Raw genomic sequence first — 9,674 nt, 5'->3', positions numbered from 1 at the left:
TCTGCTGATCTAGGATCAGCTCCTCTTGTCCACAACATTATCCCTAGGCTATATCAGCACTCCTCTGAGATTATCTGTGAATATGGGCCAGTGTCTCTGACCCCCCCTACCCAGCTCCAGGTCTAACTGTTACCTCTACTACCCCCCCACTCTCAGACCCCCCCCAGCTCCAGTCTAACTGTTACCTCTGCTACCCCCCCACTCTCAGACCCCCCCCAGCTCCAGTCTAACTGTTACCTCTGCTACCCCCCCCACTCTCAGACCCCCCCCCCAGCTCCAGTCTAACTGTTACCTCTGCTACCCCCCCCCACTCTCAGACCCCCCCCCAGCTCCAGGTCTAACTGTTACCTCTACTACCCCCCCCCCCAGCCCCAGGTTCTAACTGTTACCTCTGCTACCCCCCCCACTCTCAGACCCCCCCCAGCTCCAGTCTAACTGTTACCTCTGCTACCCCCCCCACTCTCAGACCCCCCCCCAGCTCCAGGTCTAACTGTTACCTCTACTACCCCCCCCCCCCCCAGCCCCAGGTCTAACTGTTACCTCTGCTACCCCCCCCACTCTCAGACCCCCCCCAGCTCCAGTCTAACTGTTACCTCTGCTACCCCCCCCACTCTCAGACCCCCCCCCAGCTCCAGGTCTAACTGTTACCTCTACTACCCCCCCCCCCCAGCCCCAGGTTCTAACTGTTACCTCTGCTACCCCCCCCACTCTCAGACCCCCCCCAGCTCCAGTCTAACTGTTACCTCTGCTACCCCCCCCACTCTCAGACCCCCCCCCAGCTCCAGGTCTAACTGTTACCTCTACTACCCCCCCCCCCCCCAGCCCCAGGTCTAACTGTTACCTCTGCCACCCCCCCCCCCCCCCCCCAGCTCCAGCTCTAACTGTTACCTCTACTACCCCCCAGTCTCAGACCCCCCCACCCAGCCCCAGGCGTCTCCAGCAGCCAGTCCTGCCTCCTGTCTAAAAGGAAGAAGCAGCAGTACTGGGGTCAGGAGGAGGAAAAGGCCTAGACGACAACACTCCACAGAGATACACAAGGGAGAGGTCAGCGCCAGCCCCTCGGGTAAGCAGCCCCTCGGGTAAGCAGCCCCTCGGGTAAGCAGCCCCTCAGGTAAGCAGCTCCTCAGGTAAGCAGCTCCTCAGGTAAGCAGCTCCTCAGGTAAGCAGCTCCTCAGGTAAGCAGCCCCTCAGGTAAGCCGCCAGCCCCTCTGGTAAGCAGCCAGTCCCTCAGGTAAGCAGCCCCTCAGGTAAGCAGCCAGCAGCCCCTCAGGTAAGCAGCCAGCAGCCCCTCAGGTAAGCAAGCAGCCCCTCAGGTAAGCAGCCAGCCCCTCAGGTAAGCAGCCCCTCAGGTGACACAGGAAGCAACATATAAAGCCTATTTTCTGCTAAGTTGTTATGGTATTTCCTAATTACGTGTGCCCTTGAGCCATTACGTGCAATTGTGCCATTACGTGTTCGTGTGCCATTCAGAGGGTGAATGAGGAAGACAAAATATTGAAGTGTCTTTTGAACAGGGTTTAATAGTAGGTGCCAAGGCGCACCGGTTTGTGTCAAGAACTGCAACGATGCTGGGTTTTTCACACTCAACAGTTTCCCGTTTGTATCAAGAATGGTCCGCCCACCCAAAGGACATCCAGACAACTTGACACCAACTGTGGGAAGTCGACATGGGCCAGAATCCCTGTGGAACGCTCTCGACACCTTGTAGAGTCCGTTCCCAGACGAATTGAGGCTGTTCTGAGGGGAAAAGGGGGTGCAACTCAATACTAGGAAGGTGTTCTTAATGTTTGGTATACTCAGCGTAGTTCCTTCTAGAACTGTTGTCCCCTGTTCCAGATGGAAGTAGCGGAGCCGGGCGGTCGGAGTGGGAGGTGTGCCCCTGTGGAAGTATGGGTAGCTGGGTAGTTCCGGCCATGCTGTCTCCACCTGAGTCCCTGCTCATGGCCTGCATCCGCCGAGGAAACTACATGGAAGCACACCAGGTTAGGACCCAGGGTTACGGATTAGGACCCAGGGTTACGGGTTAGGACCCAGGGTTACAGGGTAGGACCCAGGGTTACAGGGTTACAGGTTAGGACCCAGGGTTGCAGGTTAGGACCCAGGGTTGCAGGTTAGGACCCAGGGTTACAGGTTAGGACCCAGGGTTACAGGTTAGGACCCAGGGTTACAGGTTAGGACCCAGGGTTACAGGTTAGGACCCAGGGTTACAGGTTAGGACCCAGGGTTACAGGTTAGGACCCATGGTTACAGGTTAGGACCCAAGGTTACAGGTTAGGACCCATGGTTACAGGTTAGGACCCATGGTTACAGGTTAGGACCCATGGTTACAGGTTAGGACCCATGGTTACAGGGTAGGACCCATGGTTACAGGTTAGGACCCATGGTTACAGGTTAGGACCCATGGTTACAGGGTAGGACCCATGGTTACAGGGTAGGACCCATGGTTACAGGGTAGGACCCAGGGTTACAGGGTAGGACCCAGGGTTACAGGGTAGGACCCAGGGTTACAGGGTAGGACCCAGGGTTACAGGGTAGGACCCAGGGTTACAGGGTAGGACCCAGGGTTACAGGGTTAGGCCCCAGGGTAGACCCAGGGTTACAGGGTTAGGACCCAGGGTTACAGGTTAGGACCTAGGGTTACAGGTTAGGACCTAGGGTTACAGGTTAGGACCCAGGGTTACAGGTTAGGACCCAGGGTTACAGGTTAGGACCCAAGGTTACAGGGTAGGACCCAGGGTTACAGGGTAGGACCCAGGGTTACAGGTTAGGACCCAGGGTTACAGGGTAGGACCCAGGGTTACAGGTTAGGATCCCCCTTCCTCTTGACCCGATTCCTTCAATATTTGCAGATCTTTACGGCGTCTGCGATATTGGTGAAAGCTTATAGGTGTACAAATACACCTCTTATATCTGTTTTCCAACCCGTCAGATCTACACGGGTTGACAGATTGGAGCCACGCGGATGTTCTAGGGAGTGAGTTAGGACTGGCTGTTGGGTTGGGTAACATGTAGTGTTGTGATATTGTGTGACATGGTTTACATCTCTGGTTGGTCCCAACCTGGTCCTCTTATCTGTCTGTCTAGGTTTCTCTAACCTTTTGACCTCTGTCTAGGTTACTCTGACCTTCTGACCGCTGTGTAGGTTTCTCTGACCTTTTTGACCTCTGTATAGGTTTCTCTGACCTTTTTGACCTCTGTGTAGGTTTCTCTGACCTTTTGACCTCTGTATAGGCTTCTCTGACCTTTTGACCTCTGTGTAGGTGTCTCTGACCTTTTGACCTCTGTGTAGGTGTCTCTGATGTTTGGCCTGGAGGGGTCATGGTGCTTTGGGGAACTGGTCTTCATGGAGCGTTACCGGGAAGTCCTGGAGGAGCTGGGTCGCGTGGAGCAGAAGATGGAGACCCACTCTTTATCTTCATCCTCCTCTTCCTCAGAGGGCCTGGGAGCGACGGCCGTGGCGCCCGCCCCGGGGCGTAGTCGCCTGGGAAGTAGTGGGCGCTCCACCCTGCAGGCCATTGGGAGTGCTGCCGCTGCTGGTACGTAAATATATTTTATTAATTTTTTTGTCATTTAGACACTCTTATCCAGAAAGACGTACGGTCAGTGGCAGTCAACTGAAGTGAAACGTACGGAAGTAGACTTCCGTACGATCACAATGAAACAATGTTCCTGTGTATCTGTGTACTTGTCTTCCACATAACATCTCACCTGTCTTAACACAAGACTGCTCGGTTCTCATTCGATAGGACGGTTATTTAGGTGCTTTTATTTTGTGAATGTCCTCTTATCGTGTGTGAAAACTATAACTCATGCATCCTCTCTGTTAGATAAGTCCTTCTGCTCTATATAGATCTGTGTGTGTTTCTGTCAAGGTGGGGTTAGAGAATGTCTGTAGCATTGGGGTTAGAGGCTGTCTGTAGCATTGGGGTTAGAGGCTGTCTGTAGCATTGGGGTTAGAGGCTGACTCCCTGTCTGTCTGTAGAGATGGGGTTAGAGGATGTCTGTAGCATTGGGGTTAGAGGCTGACTCCCTGTCTGTCTGTAGAGATGGGGTTAGAGGATGTCTGTAGCATTGGGGTTAGAGGCTGACTCCCTGTCTGTCTGTAGAGATGGGGTTAGAGGATGTCTGTAGCATTGGGGTTAGAGGCTGACTCCCTGTCTGTCTGTAGAGATGGGGTTAGAGGCTGTCTGTAGCATTGGGGTTAGAGGCTGACTCCCTGTCTGTCTGTAGAGATGGGGTTAGAGGATGTCTGTAGCATTGGGGTTAGAGGCTGACTCCCTGTCTGTCTGTAGAGATGGGGTTAGAGGCTGTCTGTAGCATTGGGGTTAGAGGCTGACTCCCTGTCTGTCTGTAGAGATGGGGTTAGAGGCTGTCTGTAGCATTGGGGTTAGAGGCTGTCTGTAGCATTTGGGTTAGAGCCTGACTCCCCGTCTGTCTGTAGAGGTGGGGTTAGAGGCTGACTCCCTGTCTGTAGAGGTGGGGTTAGAGGCTGACTCCCTGTCTGTAGAGGTGGGGTTAGAGGCTGACTCCCTGTCTGTAGAGTTGGGGTTAGAGGCTGACTCCCTGTCTGTAGAGTTGGGGTTAGAGGCTGACTCCCTGTCTGTAGAGTTGGGGTTAGAGGCTGACTCCCTGTCTGTAGAGTTGGGGTTAGAGGCTGACTCCCTGTCTGTCTGTAGAGTTGGGGTTAGAGGCTGACTCCCTGTCTGTCTGTGGAGTTGGGGTTAGAGGCTGACTCCCTGTCTGTCTGTGGAGTTGGGGTTAGAGGCTGACTCCCTGTCTGTCTGTGGAGTTGGGGTTAGAGGCTGACTCCCTGTCTGTAGAGTTGGGGTTAGAGGCTGACTCCCTGTCTGTCTGTGGAGTTGGGGTTAGAGGCTGACTCCCTGTCTGTCTGTGGAGTTGGGGTTAGAGGCTGACTCCCTGTCTGTAGAGTTGGGGTTAGAGGCTGACTCTCTGTCTGTCTGTCTGTCTCTCGTTAGGCATGGCTTTCTATTCCGTCTCTGACGTGGCAGACCGTCTCCTTTCCACCCCTGGTCGCCCCGTTCCGTCCCTGGAGGAGGGCTACTGGCTGGGCCGCTGTGTCCTGGACCCCCCAGGGACAGGCCTCCTGCACACCCTCCTGGAGGAGCTCAGCCCCCCTGCCATGGCTGCCTTCGACCTGGCCTGCTGTCACTGCCAGCTGTGGAAGACCTCCAGACAGCTGCTGGACACGGCAGAGAGACGGCTACACAGCAGTCTGGAGGGAAGAGGTAGGTGGGGTACGGTGGTGTTGGGTAGGGTGGGGTATAGGATAGAGTGGGGTAGCTTAGAGTGGGGAATGATAGAATGAGGATAGGTTGGGGTAGGGTTGGGTGGGGTGGGGTACAGGATAGGATAGAGTGGGGTAGGATAGAATGAGGGTGGGGTAGGATGGAGTGGGGGAGGATAGAATGAGGATAGAGTGGGCGAGGATAGAGTGGGGTAGCATAGAATGAGGATGTGTTGGGGTAGGATAGGGTAGGATTGGGTAGTGTAGGATGGGTTGGGGTAGGATGGGGTAGTGTAGGATGGGGTAGGGTAGTGTAGGATGCATTGGGGTAGGATGGGGTCGGATGAGGTAGTGTAGGATGGGGTAGGGTGGCGTAGGTTGGGGTTGGATGGGGTAGGATGGGTTGGGGTCGGGTGGGGTAGGATGGGTTGGGGTCGGATGTAGTAGGGTATGGTAGTTTAGGATGGGGTAGGATGGGTTGGGGTAGGATGAGGTGGGGTCGGATGGGGTAGGGTAGCGTAGGATGGGTTGGGGTCGGATGCGGTAGGGTATAGTAGTGTAGGATGGGTTGGGGTAGGATGGGGTCAGATGGGTTGGGGTGGGGTCAGATGGGGTAGGGTGGCGTAGGATGGGGTAGGGTAGCGTAGGATGGGGTGGGGTCGGATGGGGTAGGATCAATTCTTCTGGGGAACTACAGTAAGATTCATAATATGACTGGCTCAAAAAAGCCTCCTTCACTCATGCTGCCAAACATACCCTCGTAAAACTGACCATCCTACCGATCCTCGGCTTCGGTGATGTCATTTATAAAATTGCCTCCAACACTGCATCCAATTTGTTGAGTAGAGTCTATCACAGTGCCATCCGTTTTGTCACCAAAGCACCATACACTACCTACCATTGCGACCTGTACGCTCTCGTTGGTTGGCCCTCGTGGGGAGGGGTAGTGTACAGTGGGGAGGGGTAGGGTACAGTGGTGTACAGTGGGTAGGGGTAGGGTGCAGTGGGTAGGGTTAGGGTGCAGTGGGGAGGGGTAGGGTGCAGTGGGGAGGGGTAGGGTGCAGTGGGGAGGGGTAGGATGCAGTGGGGAGGGGTAGGGTGCAGTGGGGAGGGGTAGGGTGCAGTGGGGAGGGGTAGGGTGCAGTGGGGAGGGGTAGGGTACAGTGGTGTATAGTGGGGAGGGGTAGGGTGCAGTGGGGAGGGTAGGGTGCAGTGGGGAGGGGTAGGGTGCAGTGGTGTATAGTGGGGAGGGGTAGGGTGCAGTGTGGAGGGGTAGGGTGCAGTGTGGAGGGGTAGGGTGCAGTGGGGAGGGGTAGGGTACAGTGGGGAGGGGTAGGGTGCAGTAGGGTACAGTGGGGAGGGGTAGGATACAGTAGGGGGGTACGGTACAGTGGTGTACAGTGGGGAGGGGTAGGGTGCGGTGGGGAGGGGTAGGGTGCAGTGGGGAGTGGCAGGGTGCAGTTGGGTACAGTGGGGAGGGGTATGGTACAGTGGGGGGGGTAGGGTACAGTGGGGGGGGGGGTACAGTGGGGGGGGTAGGGTACAGTGGGGAGGGGTAGGGTACTGTGGGGAGGGGTAAGGTGCAGTAGGGTACAGTCTGGGGTGGGTAGGGTACAGTGGGGGGGGTAGGGTACAGTGGGGAGGGGTAGGGTACAGTAGGGGAGGGTAGGGTACAGTAGAGTGCAGTGGGGAGGGGTAGGGTACAGTAGAGTACAGTAGGGGAGGGGTAGGGTACAGTAGGGAGGGGTAGGGTACAGTAGGGTACAGTGGGGAGGGGTAGGGTACAGTAGGGTACAGTGGGGAGTGGTAGAGTACAGTAGGGGAGGGGTAGGGTACAGTAGGGTGCAGTGGGGAGGGGTAGGGTATAGTGGGGAGGGGTAGGGTGCAGTGGGGAGGGTAGGGTGCAGTGGGGAGGGGTAGGGTGCAGTGGTGTATAGTGGGGAGGGGTAGGGTGCAGTGGGGAGGGGTAGGGTGCAGTGTGGAGGGGTAGGGTGCAGTGGGGAGGGGTAGGGTACAGTGGGGAGGGGTAGGGTGCAGTAGGGTACAGTGGGGAGGGGTAGGATACAGTAGGGGGGGGTACGGTACAGTGGTGTACAGTGGGGAGGGGTAGGGTGCGGTGGGAGGGGTAGGGTGCAGTGGGGAGGGGCAGGGTGCAGTTGGGTACAGTGGGGAGGGGTATGGTACAGTGGGGGGGGTAGGGTACAGTGGTGTATAGTGGGGAGGGGTAGGGTGCAGTGGGGAGGGTAGGGTGCAGTGGGGAGGGGTAGGGTGCAGTGGTGTATAGTGGGGAGGGGTAGGGTGCAGTGGGGAGGGGTAGGGTGCAGTGGGGAGGGGTAGGGTGCAGTGTGGAGGGGTAGGGTGCAGTGGGGCGGGGTAGGGTACAGTGGGGAGGGGTAGGGTGCAGTAGGGTACAGTGGGGAGGGGTAGGATACAGTAGGGGGGGGTACGGTACAGTGGTGTACAGTGGGGAGGGGTAGGGTGCGGTGGGGAGGGGTAGGGTGCAGTGGGGAGGGGCAGGGTGCAGTTGGGTACAGTGGGGAGGGGTATGGTACAGTGGGGGGGGTAGGGTACAGTGGGGGGGGTAGGGTACAGTGGGGGGGTAGGGTACAGTGGGGGGTAGGGTACAGTGGGGGGGGTAGGGTACAGTGGGGAGGGGTAGGGTACTGTGGGGAGGGGTAGGGTGCAGTAGGGTACAGTCGGGGGTGGGTAGGGTACAGTGGGGGGGGTAGGGTACAGTGGGGAGGGGTAGGGTACAGTAGGGGAGGGTAGGGTACAGTAGAGTGCAGTGGGGAGGGGTAGGGTACAGTAGAGTAGAGTACAGTAGGGGAGGGGTAGGGTACAGTAGGGAGGGGTAGGGTACAGTAGGGTACAGTGGGGAGGGGTAGGGTACAGTAGGGTACAGTGGGGAGTGGTAGAGTACAGTAGGGGAGGGGTAGGGTACAGTAGGGTACAGTGGGGAGGGGTAGGGTACAGTGGGGAGTGGTAGAGTACAGTAGGGGAGGGTAGGGTACAGTGGTGTACATTGGGGGGGTAGGGTACAGTGGGGGGGGGTAGGGTACAGTGGTGTACAGTGGCGAGGAGTAGGGTACAGTGGGGAGTGTAGAGTACAGTGGGGAGGGGTAGAGTACAGAGGGGAGGGGTAGGGTACAGTGGGGAGGGGTAGGGTACAGAGTCCCCCTCCGTCTCCCTAGTCCCCCCTCCCACTCCCTAGTCCCCCTCCGTCTCCCTAGTCCCCCTCCGTCTCCCTAGTCCCCCTCCGTCTCCCTAGTCCCCCTCCGTCTCCCTAGTCCCCCTCCGTCTCCCTAGTCCCCCTCTGTCCCCCCTCCGTCCGCCTCAGTTCCCCTCAGTTCCCCTCCGTCCCCCCTCAGTTCCCCTCCGTCCCCCTCAGTTCCCCTCCGTCCCCCTCAGTTCCCCTCAGTTCCCCTCAGTTCCCCTCAGTTCCCCTCCGTCTCTCTAGTCCCCCTCCGTCTCTCTAGTCCCCCTCAGTTCCCCTCCGTCTCCCTAGTCCCCCTCCGTCTCCCTAGTCCCCCTCCGTCTCCCTAGTCCCCCTCCGTCTCCCTAGTCCCCCTCCGTCTCCCTAGTCCCCCTCCGTCTCCCTAGTCCCCCTCCGTCTCCCTAGTCGCCCTCAGTTCCCCTCCGTCCCCCTCCGTCCCCCTAGTTCCCCTCCGTCTCCCTAGTCCCCTCCGTCTCCCTCCGTCCCCCTAGTCCCCTCCGTCTCCCTAGTCCCCTCCGTCTCCCTAGTCCCCTCCGTCCCCCTAGTCCCCTCCGTTCCCCTAGTCCCCTCCATTCCCCTTTCCCTCAAGGGACATAGCGGAGCCCTTTCTAACCCTGTTATCTCTCCGTTCCTCAGGACTGAGGGTGGAACCCAAGGGATACCCTCAGAGTGTTTCACGAGGGTTTCCTGCGATGCTCCAACAGATGGGGAAGATTCTCAACCACACAGCCAGTCATAGTGGTAACAAGGGCCCGCCAAGACAGGTGAGCCCTACTGCATTAAACAAGTTATACGTGTTTTTGCCTTATATAATGAAAATACATTGGAAATCTTAGGTACCCGATCTCTCACAATGTAAAAAAGAACATAGGTGACCATGATCTGAATATGCATATAGCCTGGGTACCAGTCTGTTAGTGCTGTCATTCCCCTCCGTGTCAACTACTACATGGCATGGCACAGAGTACAAGGTGTGGGATGTTAGCCCTCTACATGGCACAGAGTACAAGGTGTGGGATGTTAGCCCTCTACATGGCACAGAGTACAAGGTGTGGGATGTGGGATGTTAGCCCTCTACATGGCACAGAGTACAAGGTGTGGGATGTTAGACCTCTACATGACAGAGTACAAGGTGTGGGATGTTAGCCCTCTACATGACACAGAGTACAAGGGCTGAGATGTGGGATGTTAGCCCTCTACATGGCACAGAGTACA

The 9,674-nt window shown here is 57.2% G+C and overlaps 1 protein-coding gene across 1 annotated transcript in view; it reads left to right on the top strand.

The window, feature by feature from the left end:
- zfyve26 (zinc finger, FYVE domain containing 26) overlaps positions 1-9,674 on the top strand; it is a 108,356-nt gene that overhangs the window by 28,347 nt on the left and 70,335 nt on the right. Inside the window, 5 exon segments of the mRNA XM_031787675.1 lie at positions 905-1,063; positions 1,837-1,982; positions 3,290-3,536; positions 4,977-5,246; positions 9,096-9,197. Of these exon segments, the coding sequence (XP_031643535.1) occupies positions 905-1,063; positions 1,837-1,982; positions 3,290-3,536; positions 4,977-5,246; positions 9,096-9,197 (924 nt within the window).

This window comes from Oncorhynchus kisutch, linkage group LG14 (genome assembly GCF_002021735.2).
Source record: "Oncorhynchus kisutch isolate 150728-3 linkage group LG14, Okis_V2, whole genome shotgun sequence".
In the NCBI taxonomy this organism is placed as follows: Eukaryota; Metazoa; Chordata; class Actinopteri; order Salmoniformes; family Salmonidae; genus Oncorhynchus; species Oncorhynchus kisutch.
Note: the sequence above shows the minus strand (reverse complement) of the source record. Positions and strands in the feature narration are given on the sequence as shown.